The 26,765-nt window shown below is 35.0% G+C and overlaps 1 protein-coding gene across 5 annotated transcripts in view; it reads right to left on the reverse strand.

The window, feature by feature from the left end:
• The window catches only part of Vps16B (Vacuolar protein sorting 16B), a 289,159-nt gene that overhangs the window by 134,013 nt on the left and 128,381 nt on the right, over positions 1–26,765 (reverse strand). For 4 of the 5 annotated variants that reach the window (XM_090399626.1, XM_090399624.1, XM_090399623.1 and 1 more), the window contains exons 10-11: positions 25,297–25,370; positions 12,958–13,048 (exon numbers count right to left, since the gene is read on the reverse strand). In XM_090399626.1, coding sequence (XP_090255752.1) covers positions 12,958–13,048; positions 25,297–25,370 — 165 coding nt within the window. The remainder of the gene's footprint in view (positions 1–12,957; positions 13,049–25,296; positions 25,371–26,765) is intronic. The other variant, XM_090399627.1, reaches the window with a different exon arrangement.

Here is a 26,765-nt window from a genome sequence, read left to right on the forward strand (position 1 = left end):
AAGAAATCCAGATGACCAAAAATTACAGATGTGGTCGTATCAAGGCTTTATAAAGATGAATGACAACTTCCTGATTTCTGCTAGGTTATCACATGCTGTTAGTGTGTGATAACCAACTAATCCTGTGAGCTACCCTCGCTACTTTAAAAATATTCCCTCTAAACTTCAACTCTGTATTTAGTACTACTCCCCAATTCCTGGCTTCATAAATTTCCTGGTGTACAGTTATGCATTTACAAGCTATGTACCACCTTCAATGTGGTACATAGTCTGTAATCTTTGTAACCCAAAATGCATGACTATACTTTTCCATACTAAATTGACATCCACTATGTTTTCCCCATACTGTCAGCCTATTTAAATCATCCTGCAAGCTCTTTACGATTAAATTACCTTGATAAACTATTACCATATTCAACCATGTTTCATCTGCACCTATTAAAATTATCCTTCCATAGTCATTCTTCCTCTTACTTGTTACATAACGAAAAATCTCTTTAGGATTTCCTTTCAACAGCTCAGCTAATTTCTTCTCATAATCTGATTTTGTCTTCCTTACCATGCTGATCACCTTTCTCCTTTTATATCTGTACAAAATTTTATTTTTTTTGCAGCTCATGTTTAATTATACTACTCATCCATCTAATTCTCAACCGATTTACCCTCCTGACCTTTGCTATTCAGTGTGATATTGCTTCCCACAGATATCCTTTGACTATTCTCCATGCACTGAGGATAGTCAATAGGTGTCTGAAGGAAGCTACCTTCTAAGTATATCCTAATTACCTGCCTTTGTAGTTTCATATATATCTCTTCTTAACTGGAAGTTCCATATGTTTTGCTACCTCCCAACTGAAGATCACATGATCACTTTCCCCAACTGGGGGCAATGTAGACACTTTAGTTATGGACAGATCTTCTCATCCTGTACCCCAAGTCCTCTCCATCACATTCTGCTTCAGGTAATTATTATTATTATACAGGTATCTCCATTGAGTCAGAAGACTCATTGTGGGGAATCACAATGAGTCTGATAAAGCACCCATAAACCTCTGGCAACCCATTCCATCCATTCATTACCTTCCAAGCAAAAACCTAGTCCTAACACCCTTGCTAACCACACTCTTACACAACTTTCACTGGTGATCCCTTCTTGTTATGTACTGAAATGTGTCTTCAGTGTCAATCCTATAAAATTCCTTTAATAACTTCAATGTTTGGTATCATGTCTCCTCTTTTTTCGTCTATCAGCTAATTTTTGAAGTCTACAGACTGTCAATCTATTCTCATAGGAAGCTTTCCACACACCTGCCACAATCTTTGTTACTCGCCTCCAGATCCTCTCCACAATTTCAATACCACTACTACAGAATCCATTACACAGATCTATCCGTTGGCCTTATTAAAGTCTTATATAGAGGAACAATATCCTCTCTATCCCTGTTTGTATTCTTCAACAGCAATGTAATTGGATGTGCTGTTTTGGTTATCTTCGCAGTATGCCCTCTAAACTTCAACTCCCTATCCACAATCCCTGGCCTTTTCCTACAGTTCAGTTCTATCAATATAGTACACAACTTCTAAAGTCCATTACCTTATACTTGGCCGCATTAAACTGGCAGCCAGTTTCCTTTGTTAATACTGCTAGTCTGTTTAAGACTTCCTGAAGGATCTCTGCATCACATTCATTTACCATTGCTCTTCCCAGTTTAGCATCATCAGCAAACGGAATATTTCTTATATCATTAATATACAAACTAAACAACAAGGTACCAAGAACTAAGCCCTGTAGTACATCACTGGTCACCTGCTTTTCCCTGAATTCAAATCCTCCAGAAGTACTATTCCTATCAGAATCCCAACTGGCAACCTCGACAGCCAGTGTCCATTGTTTCCACCCAGGTTTCCACCATCTCGCATCTGGATGCTATTGTAGTTATCTCACCTAAAGACAAGACCAACTTACTGGCATCACTCTTATCTTCCAATTCCTGTATTGATGACCTTGGCAAAGTTCCCTCCACTCCAAGAAAGACTCCCATCATGTTGCCCATAGTCTTCTGACAAAAAGAAATCCAAAGAATCCTCAATAACCTGAACATAAAAAAGGCATTTTATCCTGATGGTATCCCACCTATCGTGTTAAAAAAAAATGTCCCCCAGAACTAACACCTGTCCTGTATCACCTCTTCAATCTATCCTACAACATGGAAACAGGTCCACATCCAGCCCATTCCAAAGAAAGGTGATAAAAATCAACCAATGAACTAGCATCCAATTGCTCTCACTTCTGTTCTGTTCTCTCAAAAATTATGGAGAAAGTCATCAACAACCAACTCTTGAACCAACTAGAGACATATCAACTAATCAGTGACCAGCAGTATGGATTCTGCCACTTGTGATCTACAGCTGATCTTCTTGCTTTCATCACCTATGGACTTAGGCTATGGAGAAATTTGGAGAAACTCACGTGATTGCCCTTAACATTTCCAGGGCTCAGGTTTGGCATAGGTTAGGGATCAACTCCTCAAACTGCCATCCTGTGGTTTGCCTTCCTCACTGGTCGCTCACTATGTGTCATGGTGGATGGTTTACTCTCCTGAGATTTCCCTGCCAATGAAGAAGTACTCCAGGGTTCTGTTCTTTCCCCCGCTCTCTTCCTTTTGCATATAAATGACCTGCACTTGCAGACTTCCAATCCTATCCATAGCTTTGCCAATGACAGCACACTCCATTCCTCCTTTTCATTCGACAAACCTTGTAGTGCTGAAGTATTAGAATCTTCAAGATCTACCATGGCCAGGGACCTGAACTCAGAGATCTCCTAGCTATATCCTAGTAGGGCAAGGACAATCTTGTAAACTTCAATGCCACCAAAACTCAGTTCTGTCTGATCTCTTGCAAGAAAGAGCTCACATGCCTCCTCCTTTCTTCAGTAATATCGAGATATCCAAACACAATCAGATTTCTCTTCTTTGACTGACCTGCACCTCTGATCTTTCCCAGCACAACCATATTTCAACTATAGCTTCTGGCCAACCAAAAACGTGGTGTACTTTTTTGCACAAGACACTACTTCACACCTGCTAACTCTATACAAAGCCCAAATCTCCCCAGCCATAGAATATTGCTCCATATTTGGGGGGTAATGCACCAAAATCGTCTCTAAGATTGCTCGATTCTATCCAGAAGAGGGCAATCTGGCTAATTAATGATTCCTCTTTCAAACCCACTTAAATTCCTCTCTCTCGGACGTTCAGTTTCTGCCTTTTGACTCTTCTACAATACTTTTGTGGAGGTGCTCTGCTGAATTGGCCACTATTATTTTTATACTGTCTTCCAAAATCATTAAAACAAGAGCCACTGCTAACCAACATTCTTGTCCATCTTGAGGCTCACCAAACCAACTTCACTGCCTCCTCTTTCATTCCATCCACTTCTGTCCTTTGGAACAGTCGTCCCCACTCTGATTACAACCCTGAGCTGTTCAAGCAGACTGTGAACAGACTCCTCCTCTCTTCTATTCCTCTTGCTCACACACAGTACTAATGTGCTAGGTCTTGTGGCCTTTCTTGTGTGAATCAGGTTTAAAAAAAAAAAAAAATCAATTATCTTTGTTATGGAAAAACAGGACTTTTTGACCATGCACTGAAACATGCTGTCAGACTGACTGAAAGGGCATACAGTCATTACATTGGACCAAAACATGGTACCAATGTAAATTCAAGGAAGACTAAAATGCTTATCAACTAAGTAAATCTCAACAAAAATACTACCCTAAAAGTCCCAAGGGATTTGGATTGCTCACCAACAATCCATATATCATCTAAAAAAGAAGAAACCAGCAATTTTTCAAATAAGAATAATCCGCATAGTGAAAGAGAATAGATTTAATCGGATAACAATACAGTAAATGCTCAGAACAACAAACAGAAATTTAAAATAACAAGACTATAGGAAACTATTAACTGCTGATGCAGTTTTACAAATGTAATTATCGATTTTAATTTTTTTAAAAATTTTATTATGGGATATTTATTATTATTATGTTTTTAATTTTTTCACCAGAGGTCAGACTATGGTCAGCAGTTGACCAAAGCAGTTATTCTCAGTCCACTGTAGCATGTACCAATGTAGCTTGTGATCCTGTGTGAATATATATATATCTTCAGGAATGAAGGTGACTTTGATATAGTGGTCAAAATGTCAAATTTTATTTTAATATAATTAAAGTAAGTTCTGTAAAATGGTAGCATGTCTGCATAATTATCAATAATGATTGGTAATTGTGTAACTCTGAAAGAAAGAATATACCACTAATATCTTTCTCTAAGCATATATTTTATAAGAGATTAACAGCAGAAGTCGATAAAGAGAATGCATGTACTATTGTTTCTGGATTTTACAACATCAAGATTATCCTATGATAAATTAACATGACTAATCTTACTCCCAAACCTAATATTAGAATTGGAGATATCAAACTTAGCTTTTTCGCTTTATACTGATGATGTGCTCCTAAATATATCCAGTACAAGTCTTCAGGATTCTCTAACTATTTTGAATTATATTGAATTAGTAACAACTTCGGCATGAAAAATCAGCAATAAAAAAAAAAAGACCAAAACTATGAAAATAAGTAGAAACATGGAAAACTTCAGGTGGAACCTATAGACAAAGTAAAATATTTCAGCTACTTCGGCACAGATTTTAGTGAGGAAAACAAATTAAATTTGGAAATAGACATGAGGAGAGAATTAGCTTTGCTAATTCTCTCCCCACCATAGCTAGTGTGGTAGGAAGTCAAATGAATAGATTTCTATGGAATAAGAAAGAAATTAGCCAAACCATCAAACTAGCAGTATACAACACAGTGTTCAAACCAGTTTTAAGTTATAGATCTGGGAGTTGGGTTAGAAATAAAACATTTGATCAAAGATTAGAGACCATAGATATGAGTGTTCTGAGAAAAATTACAGGCCTGAACAGATGGCATCAATGGAAGAATAATATTAAAATGAAGATATTAGGAAGGAACTTGACAGTGTTTGCATTCAAGAATGTCATGGTCACTTAAATAGAATGTGCAAAGGTCAGCGAAACAGGTATTTGATGCTAAGATGGCAGGAAAAGGACCCAGAGGAAGCCCAAGGTTTAGGTGGATTAATTCCGTCAGAAGTGCTAACAAGTAATAGACTGATTTGGAGGAAAACTGTTGATAGGAGACTCATTGTTGTGTAAACTATGTAAACTTAATCAATACATATTATTTGATATGTATATATCATACATATGATTACAGAGTGCTACCTTTTGAAGATACATATCAGGCAACGGATGATGATAATCTGACTTAAGCATTCTCGTTATCAACTCCTGTAGTTATTCTACTATAAAATAAATTTGGATTACTGAAATATGCACATCCCTTAACTAGTCCAAGCTGGCTCACACAAATAATCAAGCTCCCATCTACCAAATCTTGTATTCTAGTCCTAATTTATTTCTCAAAAAACCTTAATCATCAATCAAGAAATATCAACTGATCTCCTTTTGTATGATCTTTATGAAATAGAACTATTTTACCACACTTCCCAAGAAAGACATTCATAAAATAACCTAGTCAAGGGTACTGTCAATTCCCTACCCATTACCTTAAAACACTTGGATGGGATTTTAGCACAATCCCATCCAATTCCACACCATTACTGACATTTATCTAAATATATTTGATATTAGGTAGGGAGTTTCTACTAATTATATATTATAACTGGAATAAAGTTAAGGTAGAAACTCATGAAAACAGTAATAGTAATAATGTCTCATGTAGCATTGACTTTCAGGTTACCTGAAAGTCAATGCTACATGAGTCAATGTTTTCCTGGTGTGAAGTGGAGGCTAACAGGATGAAATACATGGGAGGGTATTGCTATAGACTTGGTGGTTCAGTTTCTGGGAATGAAAAAAAAATTGCACTGTCAAATTACCCTGATGGTACTGAACACGTAATCATTATGGGTGACAAATTATCCAAATACTGATTGGGCAGCAGAGAAAACTCATGATAGGAATGAAGAAGAATTTACTGTGCTGTTATAAGACAATTTTCTCAAGCATGTGAAAGAAGCAACTTGAGGCTAAATAGTGTTAGATTTGATCATAGAGTCAGAAGGAATCTTAATTAAGGATGTGGCTGTTTCACCATCAATTAGTGATCATGTTGGATTGACCTGAGAAATAGTTATGTATATGAATGGTCATTCTGTGTGTGTTGCATTACAGAGTGCTTATGGGATACTAAGGCAAATGATGTGGAGTCATTAGCCTCTATATACAAATAGCCCAGTCATGAAGTGACTTCACGAGCAAACTTTCTTTGTTTACACTTGGATAAAGGATGAAACCTAGAATACAATTTCTTGTCATCTTTAATTTATAGTATAACCAAGTGGAATGTCATATACAAGTTGACTACTTGCATATAACAATATGACTTCTGCATTACTTCAACCTTGGTATCACTTCTGGGTCTGGCTCCCACTGATGAGACCTCAATAAACGTCAAAGACAATAGTACTGTTGGGAATTATAACTCTTGGAACATTAATGGCTTTCCTGTTCATATTCAAGATAGGCTTGAAATACCCATTACAGCAGGGATGTCAAGCTGGTGGCCCACATGCCGAATGCAGCCTGCAAAGCAATTTCTTACAGCCTACGATGCCTCAAGGAAAGATACAAAAAAAAAGAAAAAAAAAGGATGGTTGCTTTTTATTATAAAACAGAAATATTTAAACATTTGTATATTTGTTTTCATACAACATTTATAGTTACAATATGGATGCAATGACTTTCTATAATATAATTGCAATAATAAAAATTTATATCACAATTCAATGTTAGATACAATCCTAATCAATCATAAACTATATTTATGCTTTTATTGTTGATTTATAGCATGCTGCAGGTAGTGCACAACGAAAAATTTGAATTCTATTTGTTAGCAGCTGTTCACGTGACTAAAGTGATATGCAGAATATGCACCCATGTGAATCTAGGCTGCACAAGTTTATAATTAGCCTTCTACAGTCAATCAGTGATCTCTGAAGCACATGTCAGTGTGCCGAACACAATCCAAAGACACGAGCAATGTAATCTAACTGCGAGGGAATCCTTTTTTATTATTTTTTTACAATATGTTCTCAATCTTTGGCAAGTCTAAATTTTGGCAAGCTGGTTAACAATAAATGTTGTCAAGTGTCAGAAAAAAAAAATATTACAATTAAATTATTTAAAATTACTATAATTATATTATGCAAGTATATATTTTTTATCCCAAAATATTATCATTGACATTTAAAAATATTTTCCCAAAATATAGACATTTTCTCCCAAAAAACAGAAGTATTTTATTTCAATATAAACACAAAAAATTTCAAACTAATAGAAGGCTCTGTAAATTTTTGTGATGGTTATTAATGACACCGTTTACTTTTTTTAGACTGTATAAATATTTATATTTGTTCAAATAATATTTTAATTTCAGTTTAATTTGGTTTAAATGCTATATGTTGCAAATATTAATATAATAAAAAATACTCTATTTTTTTGAGTTATCATAATCATTATACTATTATTTTATGTCTTGTAATGACTTAGAATAAATTAAATTTTCATTATTAATTTTCCAATTTATTTGTATTCCAGTTCATTTTTTCACTTCCTTTTGATTCTAATTAAGTGCAGCTTTTTTTAGTCGTAAATTTTTTGTGGCTCACTTGAAATACGCTTTTATGGCAAATGGCTTGAGGTACAATTGAGTTTGACACTCCTGCATTACAGCATCTGAAGTTACTACAGCCTATAAAGAATGCCAAACAAGAAAAAACCCCCAGGACCTGATGGCCTAGGGTAGAACTTTACTGCAAAGTCTGGGATTTTATTCTTCCCATTCTAGTTATACTATTTAATTCTTTTCTCTCATCAGGACACATACCTAGTGAATTTGTAGCAAGCTAGACTGTCCTCATTTCAAAACCTAATAAAGATCACACCTTAATCAGCAGCTGGAAACCTATTTCTCTATGTACTGACTAAAAGATATTTTTCCACATTATCAATAACAGGCTCAAAATGAGAATGAGATACATAATTGAAAGCACACAGGTGTATGGAGTTCCAGGCCAAGCAGAAGAATTTAATCTATTTCTGCTACATAATCTAATCTGCTTAGTTAATATGAAAAAGCAGTTGATGGCAGTGCTATCAGTAGATCTAACTCAAGCATTTGATAATATCCAGCATCCGTTTCCATTCCACATCTTCCAGCAAATTGGTGTAGGTAAAAAACTGCTATCCATTATCAAAGGAGCCCATGCCAATTCAACCACCTGCTTCCTAGTTAATGGGTTCCTGTCAGACATCAAAATTCGAAAAGGAGTTAAGCAAGGTTGCCCTTTTAGTCCACTACTCTTTGCATTGGTTCTTCTTGAACCTTTCTTACAAGAAGTCGACAATACACATACTGTGCGAGGAACAGTTCCTTCAACTGTGAAGGAAAATAAGGTATTAGCATATGCCGATGATGTAGTGAGAACTTTGAAGGATAATGATTCCATATATATATTTTTTGGTATTTTGGAAAAATTCAGCAAAAGCAGTAAATTAACTATTAATGCAGACAAGGCAAAATTAAAAGTTTTTGGAAAGTGGGATCTTGGAGGCATTCCTTTTAAGAAAGAACCCCTCATTATACATGGAATTCCCTTCTTCACTTACCCAATATTACCAAACTTTGAAATGTTAGAAGACTGGAAAATAGGGCCACTCTCCTTTTCTTCTAAAGCCATAGTACTCAAAACAGTAATCTTTTCTGCTCAGTTGTACATTACACAAATATTACAGACATCACAGAAGCTGAGGAAAAGCAATGATATAGTAAGCCTGTGCAATTTTTTTGGTCCAACCAATACCAAGAAGTTAAAAAGGGATTTCTTCAACTATCAAAGAAGCATGAAAGATTTGGGCTTCCAGTCTTAAAAATTCTGCTATTTAAGCAATATAGATTCAAAAATCCATAAAATATTGCAGACCAATCATGCATTTGCAAACTTTCTCCTGTACTACCTGGGTTTTCATCTTCCCCTGTTAGGAGTAAATGATTATAAAGATCCAAAAGCTGACATTGTTCCTGAATACTGCAACACTCTGTGCTTAACTCTAAGACTGCTACAACGCTGGCATTGACATTCTTTCCATTAAAATAAGTAAAATTTGGTATAAAGAAATCTTTAATCTCTTTCGCTGCAAACTTCCACAGTTGGGTACTGACAATACTTTATTTCATAACTTATTGAAGTTCCAAGGATACCCCTAACAGGAGGGATCTTGCTTGGAGAATTGCATACGGCTGCCTTCCAGTCAATATCATCAAATGGAGGTACTTTAACATTGGAGATCCAATCTTTGGGATCTGTTACTGATTGAAAACAGTAGAACATGCATTCTACAGCTGCCGTCTTGCGCTGTGTATTTGGAACAGATTATGTAATGTGTCGGACATTCCATTACAACAGAACAGGTTATTTTTTTGCAGTACTACACCATTTGTCAGCAATGGGAAGAGAATTTTGATTTTTATATTTAATAAATTAAAATATCATTTATGGAAAGTTAGAAAGAAACATGGATTTGAAAACCAGCAATATGACATTCAGTTGCTATATAATATTTTACTGTGGAAATTTTATTGTTCAGTCAGATGATTTTTGTATTTAGAAAGAAGCATTCTAGGAAATATCAAATTTTGGACTAGATGGTGTAGACCACCACATTATGCAATATTCACCGGGGGAAGATAAAATTCTGTCTATTCTTGCTTTTTCTTTTTTCAGCCATTTTCTGTCCACTTCTGGATGCGGGCCTCCTCCAGTTCTTTCCAGTTCTTTGTTGGGGAAAAATGGTTGACCAATTTTCCCCAACAAACTTTGACAATTCATCACTCCACCTTTTTTTAGGATGTTCTCAGCCTCGTTTCCCTTCTTTAGCAATCCAGTTTGTTAGTATGGTGGTCCATCACTTCTTTTCTTCTGGATAGACATCCGGCCCATTTCTATTTTAGTCTCTTGTGGTGAAGAATGATGTCAGTGATGCGAGTCTGGCTTCTTATCTTTTAATGTGATGCTTATCATCAACCTCTCCATTTTTCTTTGAGTTTAATTTTTTTGCCAGTGCTTTTGTTAGCGACCAAGCTTCACAACCATATGAGATGACTGGAAGTATACACTGGTTAAATGTCTTCTTTTTTAAACAGAGTGGGACATCATTGTTTTGAAAATTGCTTTGCAATTTTCTGAATGCACTCCAGAGAAGTTGAACTTTCCTATTTATTTCCTTTTGGAGTCCACAGTTTAGATCAATGAGATGACCTAAGTATGTAAATGAAGAGACTCTTTAAAAGAAATTGTTTTCTATTATTATGTTTTTTGGTGTTACAAAATGATTAAACACGATTTTAGTTTTTTCTCTGTTTATCTTTAGACTGACTTTTCTGCTTTCACGACATAGGTCTTCTATCATTATATTAAGGTCTTTTGGAGTGTTTGCAAAAATTATATCATCTGCATATCTTAGGTATGTTAAGTTTTTTCTGTTATTAATTTTTATACCAAGGTTTGTCCAGTTTATATTATTAAATATTTCTGGAAGGACTGCTGTAAACATTTTGGGTAATAGATAGTCTCCTTGTTGGACATCTTTTTCAATTGATATTTTATTGCTACTCATGTGAAGTTGGATTGTTGCTGTTGCAGTGAGGTATATTGCCTGGAGGAGGCCCATATATTCTCCAGGAACTCCCTGATTCTGGAGTACTTTGATTATTGCATTAGTTTTGATGGAATCAAATGCTTTTTCATAATCAGTGAAGACTAAACAGAGAGGCAGTTTTCTTCCTTTTTCTTTATTTGTTTTATTGCATGAATATGATCACTTGTGTTAAAGCTTTTATGGAATCCTGCTTGTTCTACTGGTTGATTCGAGTCTAGAAGAGGTGTTAACCTGTTTGTTATTACTTTTGTGAGAATTTTGTACAGATTAGAGAGAATACTAATTGGTCTATAGTTCTTTACTTCTTCTTTGTCCCCTTTTTTTAAATAACAGTATCAGAGTAGCATTTTTCCAATTTTCTGGTATCTTCCCCTCTTCTAGGCATAGATTTAGTAAGTTTGTGACATGGTGAATTATATTGTTTCCTCCCCATTTAATCAATTCTATGTGAATTAGGTCTTCACCAGGACATTTTCCATTTTTCATTTGTTTTAATGCTTGTTTTATTTCATCTGAAGTGAATGGGGGGATGAATTCCATATGTGATGGAGAAGAGTTATTTATATTTGATTTATCTGTTGAAGGATCACTATAGAATTCTTTATAAAATTCTTCTAGCCTGCTTAGGATTTGTTCTTGGTTCCTAATTGTAGTTTCATTCTTATATTTTATTGCAGTTATTTGACTTTTGCCAACTGATAAATGTTTTCTTAATATTTTCATATTTTTATTGTTTTCAATTGTTTCTTTTATTTTTTTAGTGTTATAAGATCTTATAAATTCTATTCTTGCTATGAGAGGTTTTTTTAAATAGTTCCATCCTCTAAATTCAATGTGGTCTTATAGTCAATTGCAGGGATGACTGGAGAGCAATCCCAGGCAGAGAAGGCCAACTCAAGGCGGCTAACTTAGATAAGGCTAACAACCTGGGTATCAGTCATCTTTGCACTTTAGTTTCAATTGGTCTTTTGGTTGTTCATCTATATGAGATTGGTGAAAAGGGATAAACTGATAGCTTTTGGCTATATGTTGATAAAAAAGAGCTGAAGCCTTTTCTCTATCTCTCATACTATCTACCTGTCTTTTCTTTCTCCTAATACTATCAGGCTCTTTTGCACCCCTATACTAACTACTCTAGGACTATGATGAGCATCTCTTTACTTTTTCTCTTCAATAAAGGTCGAAACCAGTCTGGGTAGTGACCCTTCCCATAATGCATTATACATGTCTGTAAGGATATGTGCATTGCATTATGGGATACTAAGGCAATTAATGCAAAGTCATTAGCCTCTATAGACAAGTAACCCAGTCGTGAAGTGACTTCATGTGCAAACTTTGTTTGCATACACTTGGATAAAGGATGAAACCAAGAATATAATTTCTTGGCATCTTTAAATTATAGTATAACCAAGTAAAAAAAAGTTTCAACACCTACATGGAGGTGTTGAAACTTTCTAGTTATTTAGCTTTAATCCTTAGGCAATCCAGTAAGAAACATAATAAGAGCAGGTAATGAGGATATCTTTTGCTGGAAATAAGACAGAAACAGATTTTAGAGGGGAGGGAGATGAAACTATCTTTTTTTCACACTGGCGAAGAGCACAAAAATCATAATTCAGGAAGTTAGCTGTATATCATATTGAAATTGTATTGGTCACACTGAAAGATTCCTGGAAGGAGGAATGCAGAGTGCTATGATCGACAAGCAACATATTGCATTTGTACTCAACTCATTCCTTTGTAAGAGGATTATATATGTACATAAAGAAAGACAAATTAGCACTGCACAGATGTCACTATCATTTGTCACTATCTTGGCACTTTTTTGGCATTGCTGAAATAAGTGCCAAGATAGTGACAAACAACAGTATTCATAAAAAATATTCAATGATCATATCAAAAATTTTTGGTAACTTCCAGGAAGAACTACTAATCTAGAAACACATTTCCTAACATTCTTGATTTCAGTATATTCTGAACAATGAAAGAATCATATGTTACAGTATTACAATGATGACTGATTTTCTGAGAACATTGCAGATATAAAAATCAATTTGCTGTGTTATGATGTCATAATTACAATATAGTATGGTATATAGTTTCTGAAATTAAAATTTTCAAATTTTTTACCTCTATTGGAAGTTGTCTCTGAAGTAAAGAAACATGTTCTTTAACTAAAGCACCTGGAAATGACAAGGTGGAATCTCCAGAAAAATGAGTTCTAGAAGGGGGAGGAAGTAATATTCAAAATGATTGTATTTTTTTACATACAATTATTAATTATTATTATTATTATATGACACCTCCATGGAGTTCTAGGACTCGTCATGAGAGGATAATCTACACAACACATATCCCTGTTTTGTAGGAGAAAAACCCAACTTTCTGGAAGGTAAAATTCTGCTATATCCATTGAGAATGGGTAACTCATGTTCATTTGATTAAAATCACTTAAAGATTCATATACACACATCCAAAATATACACATTTCCTCTCATCATGAGAATCAAACCCAGGTCTTTTCCAATAAAAGGATCCACCATTCTTCCGACTGTGCTATGGAGGTGTCTGTTACTTGCATAATAACAGTTTGTGCATATGCATTTGTATAACATGACTCAATTTGTCTATCCACTAATGTTTTGGAATCATTCTGAATTCAGGAAACCCACTGATGAAGTTAAAGCATGTAATTAATTTATTGGACATTTTAGTAATAATTACATATTAATGAAACATACTATAGCCCTAATAGTTTTATTTTACTGAGGTTTTAATGACAATTTCAAATGTTTTTATCCTAAACATTTCTTCATAATGATAGTTAAAACTTTTTTCATAAAATAGTGATTCAAAACATACCATAAGAACTGAAAACATGAAACGATAATCATTAATAAATAAAAAAATAGATATTCATGTATCTGATAAAATGTATTTTTTTTCTCCCCTTCATATTTCAGTGACTGATAAACACGCTAAAGTTGTATGTGTTACAACTATAGTTGTAACACATACAACTTTATTTATTTTTTAAATAATTATATTTACTTATTATATATATTTATTTTTTTAAATAATTCAGAAACCCTGAAACTTTGCCCCTGAGACCAAACAGAATTTTTCAAGCTATTTCTGGCCCCCAATAAGTGAGTTAATTGGTGGTCCCAGCACTTGGCCGCAAAATTCATTTCCTACTAAAAGTTAAATTGCTTCTACATTGGTAGTTACACAGGATAAAAATTAGCCATATCATTAATAAACCTTATAATTGATCAGGTTTGAGAATGAACATGACTGTGGCATATTAGTTGATAGATGCACTCAACCCAGTCTGATATCTGATTAGTGAGAAATCTGCCTAACTGGTGAGCCAGCAAAATTTTTCAAGCTCTAATTATAGTGAATTTCCTTCAGCATAATTTTGTACCTTTGAAGATTTTTCATGACTTTTCAGTAGTTTGTTATAATGGCATTTGCTCACTTTATAAGTGAGAATCAACTGTACATGGATATATTAATGCCAGATCTTCCATTCAAAACACTGGGTGTCCAAGTATTAATCTACTGTGCCCAAAGTCTTTATTTTGTGTGCTATTAAAACAGGAATCAGAGTTCATAAAATACAAATTTCTATCTAATGGTTTTGACATCACCTTGCAGACAAAATAAAACTATAATCATTGTTCTCTGCCTTCTACAGAAAACATCTGGTTTTGTGTTATATATATCTAAGGTGTCTCAGAAAAGACTACCAGAATTCTGTACTCTGAAATTCTGCTGCTCACTTCCTTTTATTCAATACATAAGTTACTTTCATATGCTTACAGAAAGGCAAATCAGATTTTGTCCAATGTAGAAGTGCCTTGCTCGTATGACCTGCTTTTATATGATCAAACAAGAATGTCATCGTTAGTCTAGTTCAGATAAGGAATTCTTCCCGTTAGAGATTTCAATGGAACCTAACAAAAATTCTCCATAAAAGCTATTTTCTAATGAAAAGTTACATAAAGAGAGATGTGGGAAGATCCACTCTGGAGAGCAAATTTAACAGAAATGATTATCTTAAAACTTAAAATTTTGGGAAGTAATTTTGATAAATAACTAACATTACTGCTCCTCAACTTTTTTTTTACATATATAATTAATATTTTTCTCTGACTACTTCAATCTCTTTATCTATAATGTCGTGTGCACTACATTAAATTTTTTTTTTTACTGTTGATTGGATTTTAATGGAATAGATGCAAACACAGATTGATAAGAAAATAACTCTTTATTGACTTAACTGCTAGGTGCTGAGAAATTGCTTGGTGCCTTAAAAGGGTGCCAAGACACTAATTTGATACCAAAGTGTGTAAAAATTAAGAACAAGTTTCACTTGGCCAAAGCCCAACGTATTTATAAACGAGTGAGTTTAGCACTATTACGGGAACAGTTATATGTTACTCACCAAGAATTATCATTATCTAAACTAAATTCTTTCATCAATGCACTACGTGATATACTATCTAACATTTTGAACCCAGAGCTATGGGATATCCTGGACAGCATCTCCGACTCTACAGCCAACAAAGAATTTGCCAAAGTTAAAAACCGGCACCAGAAGAAATTTGAAATCCTCCAACAACGCATTGCTACGTAGTGGCTGCAATCACACCAAGATGGTGTCGTTGTGAACTTATCATCGGTAACCTTAACCAAAGAAGCCACGAGTGTGTTAAGTAAGGGACACAATTTTGCAGTTACTCCTAAAGAAGTTCCAAAAGCCAAAATAATGGCTTCCATTGAACACGGCAACACCTGCCTCCAGCAATAGCCAATAATATTCGGTTAGACATGGCCAACATCCTAGTCTATTTTAAGCGTCCCAAAAATAATATTCCAAATAATTTATTCATATGGAGTTTTCCTCCCTTTTTCTCCCCTGTCCCTATTGGGATGAGTTGAGCCCCCCTCATGAGGGGTTAAGTATTTATGGCTGTAGATCCGTGTGTTCACCGGGCCAGTTTGCCTGCTTGCGGGATGAAAAATGCCAGATAAACTGGCAGGGAAAAACCCTACTGCCCATGCCCAAGACCAGCTAACTTGGCTGAGGAAGATCCTCAAATTCCTCATATCTTCAATGGGAATTGAACCTGGGACACTCCTTCCCCAGTCATATGGTTGCGGAGCGTAAAGCCACTAGGCTAACCGCACGGTATCCCACATCATGGCTCTAAAAGAGCTACACAATAATAACCGCATTACCATAACCAAATCAGACAAAGGAAATGCAACTGTGGTGATAGATACAACAGAATATGAAAGCAAAATGCACGCACTTCTCCAAGACCAGTCAACATACCAAATTATAGATCGGGATCCCACCAACTCACAAAAGAATAAGGTGTGCAAATTATTGAACAAAATCACTTCCTGGCCTAAAGAAACAGTGAACAAACTCAAGCCCTTTCATGTTAAAACACTCAGGATATATGGAGCTCCAAAAATTCACAAACAAGGTACACCTTTACGCCCTATTGTAGATAGTATAAACAGTCCTACATATAAACTTGCTAAACATTTAGCCAAATTACTAGCTGCTTTCACAAACAATTCTCCCTCTTTTGTTAAAAATTCTACCCACCAAAAAAGTATTTTAGAAAACCACACCTTAAAAAGTTCAGAATTAATGGTGAGTTTTGCACGAACGTATCATTAACTGAAACCCTTAATTTACTAAATTCACAATTTCCCCCTGATGTATTTCAGCTATTTAAATTCACAGTACAGGCAGGTTTATTTTACATGGAAAGGGAAAATATACAAACAATTAGATGGGACAGCTATGGGATCCCCCCCCCCCCTTAGCCAACTTCAACATAGAACATTTGGAAAAGCTAGCTATCAATACCACTCTCAAACCTAGTCTCTGGCTATGCTATGTTGATGATGTGTGTGCTATTTGGCCAAATGGCCCAGACACATTGAATACATTTTTAATGCATCTAAATAGCCAGCACCCAAAAATCCAATTTACAATGGAACTAAAAGCCAATGACTGTCTGCCCTTCCTGGACACACTAATCATGTCTTCCAGAAGGTTCCTTATCATTCTCGGTTTACAGAAAACCCACACATACAGGGAGATATTTACACAAACAATCACACCATCACCTTTCCAAACAATATGGTATCTTAAAACACTAACCCATACAGCTAGAGCAATTTGTTCCAATGACATTGCTCTCACTGCTGAACTTTCTCACCTAAGTCACACCTTCCTGACCAATGGCTATAATCTCCATAAGATAGATAAAATACTAAATGCCCCACAAAAGTCCCCTCACTGTCTACCACAGAAGACTACAACAAATCTGCCACCATCTCATTAAAGGCACATCTGAAAAGATATCTAGAGTGCTTAACAAACACCAACTATGCACCATATTTAAACCTTATGTAAAATTGGCAACTCTCATCCATTCCCCTAAAGACAAATTCTCTCCTTTATCACATCCAGGAGTCTATGAAGTGTCCTGTTCATGTTATTGAGCCTACTATGGACAGACAGAAAGAACTGTGGACATCAGCCTCAGTGAACACAAAAAATATATCTGGCACTTTCGCTATGGCAAGTCAGTTCTAGCAGACCATGCTTTGAATATCCCCACACACAGGATCAATTGGAAAAAAACAAAAGTAGTGCTGCACAGAAGCTTTTACAAGTCAGAGAGGTTGTTCCTGGAATCAATAGAAGCCTTGAAACATACTCTAAACCTCAACAAGTATGGCTGTATAAATCTACCAAAGATTTGGGAGACAGTCATCCTAAGACCAAATTAATACTTGCTTGCTCTCTCATTCCCCCCCCCCCCCAACTTAGATGGCACCTAATTAGGACTTTAGTCTTTGTGTTGCATGCTACAATTGCTCATACTAGTCCCACTGGTACACCCAATTGCAGCTGTCTCTCTACTGTAACGCACTTTGTTTGTGTGCTCTGAAGATGCTGGATAGAATACCAGCAAAATAGTAGCAATTAAGTCAATAAATCATTATTTTCTTATCAATCTGTATTCACATCTATACCATTAAAATCCAATCAACATGTGTGATGAACACATAAGCCTTTCATGGTGTTTTTACTGTTATACATTTATTTCAAGTTATTTCATACTCTGTAACTTAATTACTTGATAGTGAAGAGGACTAAGAGATTTGGCTGAAGATTCTGCAAGTAATGAAATTTTCATAAGCTGAATCTGGTAATTTTTTATACATTTTTTGATAGTCACAAACTATTGGCAGACTTGTGTATTTGTATAACCAACATGCGGGAGTTAACGAATTATACTAGAATAGCTCTCAAAGAGCTCTGCAACATATTAGCCAAATTTTTAAAAAACTGAAATTTTATTCTAGTTTATATAAAGTGCATATCAAATTTGTTATTCAGAGTATTTCTAAATAGACAAAAATGATTTTGCAGTAACTGAGAATGGTCAAGTTAAATTACTTTAATATGGACAGCTAAATCTTTAGAACAATTAGTATAAGTGATGCCAAATGAAGCAAACTTTTGTTAGAGAAAATTATAAAGCGAAATAGTTTTAACTTACATCATATTTTCTGATACATTCCCTACTAACATTTATTTCCCATAGAAATTACTTATTTTTTAAAATTTGTTTTTCATTATGAAATAGAATTTCACACTGCTTTACAAAATTTATTTGGCAATGTTAAACCATTTGACATCAACATCTCTCCTGGCATAACATATCACAACCAATGCATCCTCAACTTCTAAAAAAAAACTAGGATTTCTCTTTGCTCAAGACATTATTTCACCTCTTAACAGCTGTTAACTTTATACAAATCACAAATCTGTCCAGCTATTGGATACTGCTCTCATATTTGGAGTAGAATTTGATGGGCTTTGAACTCCCTGATAATTCTATCAACTCCCTCAAAATGCTTAACTCAATACAGAGGAAAGCAATTAGATTGATTAATAACCCATCTCTTACCAGCTCACTCCTTCCACTTTCACGTTTAGATTCTGCAATGTGTATTCTATAAATATTTCCATGGAAAATGTTCATCTGAAATAGCATCAATAATTCCTCCACTCAGCACTAAGTCCATTGGAACAAGCGCAGTCGCTGCCCAACATCCCTTCACAGTACACCTTGAAACCTATAGAACAAGTTTCTTTTCCTCCTCCTTCATCCCTGTTACTTTACTGCTGTATTGTGGAACAGTGTTCCCCTTGATGTGTTTCCCAAGGAATAATATATACAGGCTTTTAAATCAAGCATAAACAAGTTTCTCCTTTCCCAACCCACTACTCATACATGGTACTAATGTACTATAGGTTGATTAACCAACCTCTCGTGTATGGGACTCAACACTAAAAAATTAGAAAAAAATTACATTTTCTTGATGTCATTTTTTTTCCTTTTTTTTTTTTTTAATACTTACACATCAATCACTTGCACATTATGACAAACAATGAAAGAACCCTTCTAATGTTAAGAAAGCATTTTGCATTGTGGCTCTCTATCTTTATTAAATTAAAAAGATTGCATGTTATATTTAACCAGTGCTTTTTTTTCTGGAAAAAAAAGGTGCTGGTACTCACCATGAAGATGTTATTACAGCAACTTCCACACTTTTAACATATCCTCCGATGTACCCTCGTCGTCTCTAGATCGCTTCTTGCTTTTGGTATCAGCTGCAGAATGATGACCTCGGAGCAGCCATGAGTCCACATATTTGCTAGAGTTGAACTGAGTGAGAGGAGGTCCTACTATCCTGATGAACATCAGTACAGAAGTTGTCCGTACAAGCAGAGATGACCTAGATGAAGTTACTATAAGATTCATCTGAGAGAAACCCCTTTCACAGTCACTGGAAGATATTGCAATTGTGCCCAAAGCGTGCTTTAGAGGAAGTAGTATGTCCGGGACTTTATTTTCTTGATGATATTTATGGAAACCACGAACTGCTTCTCTTTTATTTAAGCGAAATTTGATTGCTAACTTTTTAATTTTGGCTTGACCAAATGTCAGAGGTTTCCCAGGATTTTCTGGCCAATACTTGTACTCTACTGTGTCTTTCATTTATGTGGAGCTCAATCCCTTTGAACTTCATGTTCTTCTGACTTTGAAGAAAAATACTGCAGTATGGACCAGGGTTTTCAATTCTTTCTTCAAAAAGTTGAACTGTATTCTTTATCTTCCTGTCTGCTTTGTACAAGTTAATATTTCTCTCTTGTAAATCTAGACTTAGTTCACTAAGTCTAAAAGGCCCTCATAAAGAAAGCAATCTGTTTTGCTTCTTCTGCTGTCTTCTTTTGACTGCAGAAAGGGATGGACAAGGGCTTCAAAGTCTTGTCACACTGCAGAAACAGTGTAACAGCTAGATGCAATCCAGCGAGTGCTTAAAATTCGGCCAATTTTAAGAAGTTGATGTTCTAGAGTCGCTGCACATTCCTGTAGTTCCCTAACATTCTTAGGTGAAGCTTGATGATAAGTCACATAAAGTTTGTGCATGAAACTCTTAGAGTGATTCATTCCAGCCACACTGTTCACTGTGTCACTAACAGACAATTCAAGGCGATGGCTAGCACAATGCCAGAAAATAACACTAGGAAACTTCTCTTGCATTCGCCTCCTTACACCATTATGCACACCAAACAACACGGCTGCACCATCACAAGTTACAGAACAATAAATACTCCTTTAAGCAATCTTCAGATAATCCTAAACACTCAAGATGACTAATTAAAGAGTTTAGAATCCCTCTAGCAGTTACTGATAATTCGATCAAATCTAGAAAAAGACTCAAAGGAGCCGAAAGTTCAGGAAGAACTACACGAACAATAATAATCAAGGTTGTCGATTCATCAATAAGTAACGATATTTTGTTCTTGGAGTCCATTATATTGTCTATTAATGTTTTTCACATTTCATTTGCAATGTGGCTCACAATGTTAATGCAAGCATTTGCAGAATGAACAGTATATCCCATGTTTAGGCCATTAAGTTCCTGTAAATTTATTTCGTCTTCAAAGTTGTTAAATGACTGATTTCTCCTTGCAACTTTGTAAGTGGTTCGAAACACTTTTCCTGTCGTCTTTATTATGAGACAAAATATTTAGGAAAACTTTCTCTAATGTTTCGTTTTTTTCTTCAGATTTTATTTTTTGGTACACTTTGTGCACTGCACTCCCTTTATGATCGTAAATCTTTTTTCTTAATGACATTAATTGTTGTTTACGAGATTTTCCAAATGACTGATTTTACCATTTGCTCACTCCACTGAAATTTTCGTTCTCATGTGTTTATCGACGGCAAGACTTTCGACATCACAACACACTTTACAGCCCAACATTTTATTCTGGACATACAGCCACTCGTTTCTCTCGCTGTAGTAATTTTTCTGCAAAAGTGTCCAACATTCGGGTCAATCATTATCAGAATCTGATTCCTTTTGACCATGTGGATCTTCGGTCTTGGTTTCGTGATTCTCTTCACCAAGTGCATTTTCGGTGCAAGTTTTCTGTTTTACAGGATCACAAGTAGATTCAACAATTTCTGCTTCTTCAGCCTTCCTTTTTTTTTTTTTTTTTACTCATTAGCATAAAGTAACTACTTATTTTACTCATTTTGAACAATGATTGCACTGATTTAACTTAGATTAATTCAAAACTCAAGTGAACACCTGCCTGTTGCAGAGTGAATATAGAACTGATAAACCTGATATTGGAAGCAATCGGAAGTGAACAACTTCCTGTTTCCGGTTGTGTACCAACTTATGAGTAATCAAACCTGAAAATTCAATTCGTGAACACAGTACCATCTACCAGAATATTTATAATACATTTTGCTGTCAATAAATCGCAAATTTTTAAAAAACTTAAGAAAAAAGGTGCCGGTACTGCGTACCGCCAGAAAAAAAAGCACTGTGTTTAACTGATAACTTTTTATTATTTTCCTGTATTCTGTCAGTCAAATCTGACTACTTTCATCAGGAAGACAGAAAAAAACTGAAATTTATTAATTAAATAAGTACAAAAAAAAAAAAAAACAAATGACAAGAAATACACAGATCACAAAATCAACAGTAATTGATATCATGAAATTCTTGATATGTGCCCTCAAGTGGTGCACAGGATCTTATGACAGTTCTACACAAAAAGTTTATATTATTACTAACTTCTTACTGACAATTTTCATACAAATTAGTCTTATCTGCCAGGACTCCAATCTTGTCAGATCTTATATTTCAGTCTTCTAAAGAACTTCTAACTGCATCAATCTACTTACATTTTGGTTGTCTTCTGGGTCTTTTTCCTGGCATCAAACATTCCTGTTTTGCTTACCTTTTTTTTTCTCTCATTCTGTTTAAGTGACTCTACCGATTGAGATAACTTTTGCTTACACATTCCTGAATGCCAATAATGTCATCACCATCTCCTACATCCGTGGCACATTAGAAAAAATATCCAGGTCCTTAAAAAAAGAACAACCTCTACACAGCTTTTAAGTCCCACCATAAGCTTGCTACCCTTATCTAGTCTACCAAAGATCACCTCCCTCCACTCTCAGTGGCTGAAGTATATAAAATACCCTGTTCCTGCAAGCTGGCTTACTTTGGACAGACAGATAGATTGGCAACCATCCATTTAGAAGAACACACAAATCATACATCTGCAATCATGACTATGGTCAATCTGGCCTTACAAACCATGTTTTGGATACAACCCAGGATCTCATGGAGAAAAACCACCATGCTCCATCATAGTAAATTCAAAAAAGAAAAATTGTTTTTAGAATCCACAGTGGCACTCAGAAATCAACTGAATTTAAATAAATATGGTTGCATAAAACTTCCTAAAAATTTGGGAAACATTAATTATCAGAGATCCTGCTTTACATCCTAGGCCACCTACAAATGCACAGAGGGCACACCACCTAGATAGGACTTTAAGAGTCACCCATGCATTTCACTTAGCATTGTGCTGTATTTCAGTGTGTGTTACAAGAGTTATTTGTAATCCTTGAAGATGTCATGGTGACTGAGATGAAATATTGGAAGCATTAAGATTAGTTTTTAATATTTTCTAGTGCTGTAAATATTCCATTAAACCTCCAACATGATGTCCTCCCAGTATTTAAGCCTCAACACACGGAATGTCAAGTTTCTTCCTAATATCTTCACTTTTAATATGATTCTGTTACTGATGTCATTTGTTCATTTTCCTAATTTTTCTCAGAACTCTCTCAAATCTATGGTTTCTAGTCTTTGATCAAGTGCTTTATTTCTAACCCAACTCTCAGATCCATAAGTTATAAACTGGTTTCAACACTATCTTGTATACTGTTATTTTGTGGGCTAGGGATGTGGCTAACTTCTCTCTCTTATTCCATGTAAATTTATTCACCTGAAAATAGAACAAGCAAAGCTATACTAGCTTTGCTTATTCTATTGTCTTTATTCATATTTAATTTGTAACTAAGTAGTTAATGTAACTGCTCTCTAGCCAAAAGGCTCTAGGTTCAAATCCTGCCATAGGCATGGATGTCTGTAGTTGTCTTCATGACATATTAATTTCATTATCCAGTGTGAGACAGTTTTTACAATGAAAATTAGGCTTGTTTTCTGAAACTATAACATCTAAATCACTGTTATCCATTGCATTTCTTAGTTCATGCAGCTCTGCTGATCTGTGAAGATCCTGTTGAGGTATGGGAATGAAAACAATGAAATAGTATCAACAAGATCCAAGTATTATAGAATATTATAGAGTATTAAAAGCTACTGTTTATGAGTTTGTCATTCACATTAAGAGGTATAAATTACACCATCACTGCAATATCACAGATGCTACAAGTTTTTCTGGAGAATAGTTACTCTGCTGCCTTACAAATTGGAAAGCAAATTTCTAAAGCAGTATCTGTAAATATTTCAAAGATTTTAATTACGATATGAAAGTTGCAGTCATACCTATAAAGCCAATTAAAACAATCTTTCAATCCCAAAACCTCCATATATCCTTGGTGCAAGCATTTGGATGTGTATAAGAGGGAGGGCCACATTCCATATTTGGTAAGAAAGGACAGGTTTTTTTGGAGTTAGGAAGAAACAAAGAAAGAACACCCATGATATGTTGCACATTGTAGAAAAGATAAGACCTGCTATTCTCATGTCAAAGTTTTTATGTAATTATTATTATTACGTGACACCTCCAAGGAGTCCAAAGACTCATCAAGGGAAGGCATCTACTCTACAACTCTCTGTCTCCACCAACTACAATCATCACCTACACCACTAGTACTTTTTGTCTGTAAATTAAAGACAATCACAAACACATGCCCATGGCAGGATTCAAACCTCAGCCTTTTAGCTGAAGAGCAGATACGCAAACCACTCAGCCAACCAGGCCAGCAATTTCCACCAATGAAAGGTTGTAAACCTATTGAACATTAGCATGATGGGTAAACTAAGGATTTTTTAAAATTTATTTTTATTACTTTTCTATATATATACATATATATCTATATATATTTAGTATCTTTATTTATTTTTTATCTAATCTGGAAATCCTGCTCTAGAAACTAAACATAGAACTTTTTCACACTACTCCAATCTTCCAATAAGTAAGGCAGTAGTCTCACAACAGGCAATGAAATTCACCTCCCACCTAAAGATAATTGCAACGTTTATACCCAGGATTTAAACCCACAACCTGTTGGTTCGAGGGTGAATATGCTAACAACTTAGTAAACTGGGGTGCCATGTACACTTGAATTTGGCAATCTCACCTAACTGCCAGAAAAAAAAAATACAAACTTCTTTCATGGAGGTACAAATAATGAGAAGATGAAGAATGCTTAATTGAAATGACAAACTTATATTTAGTAGCACTCAGTCATCCATTATGGTCTGATGTGATTTTTAAAATTTTTTATTAAAATGTATATTTAAAAAAAATACAATAACAACAACAACAACAAAAAAAAGGTTTTTCACAACAGAACTGCAGTAAGTTTGATCTGCCTTTCATATGAAGAGCATGAATGCAACAAACAACAAATCAGATGCCACCGCTACAAATCATTAAGACTTAAACACTGTTATTGTTGGTTACTATTTAACTTTGTCAGCTAAGTACCTCTTTGCATAATATCATTTAGTTAGTCTTGTATGTCTTTCTGACTACCAAAATGTAGGAAAATAACAAACATGTTGGTTAAATGTAACCAGGATCTTTTACTTCATACAAAACCATTCACAATACTCTGAAAAATGTGAGATATTCAGTAAAAATTCATGATTGATCTATATAGTGAATATTATGTTTTTGCACACACACACACACACACACACACACACACACACACACACACACACACACACACACACACACATATATATAAAACAGTAAAATTTCTTGTTAAACATGACAATTCTTACATATAACAATTTTCAAGGTTTCTAATTCTGTTTTCTACATTTCCTACATGAAGAGAAGCTTTATACCTCAGTATCTAAAACAAAAAAAAGATAATAATCATAATCATATAGTTAGCATATCTAATATCTGCAGCATCTTATTTCATTAAAAACAGCAAATGTCTTCAAAGGGCTTATATATTGTAAATGTCACTGAGATTTAATAACTGTTTGTATTTAATTTCATTATCATAAATAAGATAAAATAAGGTAATATTATCAATGGGATTGGAATATAAACTCTTGACTTGGATCAGGGGATGGTTGACTGACAGATATCAAAAAGTGGTATACAATGGGTGTGCATCTGCCAGATTTAAGGTGACCAGTGGTGTACCTCAGGGTTCAGTCCTCGGGCCATTATTGCTCAATCTATACATTAATGACATCAGGAAGGATTTAACATCAGATGTGCAATTGTTTGCCAATGCGAAGATAGGCAGGGCAATCAGGGATGATACTGATATTCAGCAATTACAAAATGATTTGAATAGACTGGATTTTTGGGCAAACAAAAATGGCTGTCAATTTAAAGTTAGTAAGCGTAAGATTATGCACTTTCAGCAGCATATTATATTAGCAGGATTGCAATTGCATTTGCAAAAAGTTGCAAATACAACTCAGAGGATAATTGCAATGTTGAAGTGAACCTTGACATGTAAAGATAAGGAAGTCATTTTGCCTCTTTATAAGGCTTTGATAAGACCACATCTGGATTATTGTGCACAGATTTGGTCTCCTGGGTTCAGAGGGGGATAAAGAAGCTGTGGAAAGGGTGCAAAGAAGAGTTCATCATCATCATCAAATTCCTGCCATGTACCCTCAAGGGGTGTACAGGATATGATAGTACTACATGAAAAAAATTACATCATTATTAATTTCCTATCTACAATTTTCCTCCAAATCAGTCTGTTACTTGTCAAGACTCCAACATTATCAGATCTTATATTTCTATCGTAAGGCACTTTGTACCGTATCAATCCACCTATATCTTGGTCTTCCTCTGGGTCATTTTGCTACCAACCTGGCAGACAACACTTGTTTTGCTAATCTTTCCTCGCCCATTCTGTTTAAGTGACCATACCACCTGAGATTAGCTCTGCTAATGCATTCCTGGATGCTGACAATGTCAAGTTCTTTCCTAATATCCTCGTTTTTAATATGATATTGCCATTGATGCCATCTGTTCACGCCTATAATCTTTCTCAGGAATCTCATATCTGCGGTCTCTAGTCTTTGGTCAAGTGTTTTACTTCTGACCCAGCTCTCAGATCTATAAGTTAAAACTGGTTTTAACACTGTCTTGTATACAGCTAATTTAGTGTTCCGACTAATTTCTCTCTTTTTCCAGATGAATTTATTCAATTGACTTCCCACCATAATAGCTTTGCTGATTCTGTTGTCTATTTCTATATTTAATTTACCATCTT

This window comes from Typopeltis vanoorti, chromosome 10, assembly GCF_054136105.1.
Source record: "Typopeltis vanoorti isolate ZY-2024b chromosome 10, IOZ_Tvanoo_1.0, whole genome shotgun sequence".
NCBI classification, from domain to species: domain Eukaryota; kingdom Metazoa; phylum Arthropoda; class Arachnida; order Uropygi; family Thelyphonidae; genus Typopeltis; species Typopeltis vanoorti.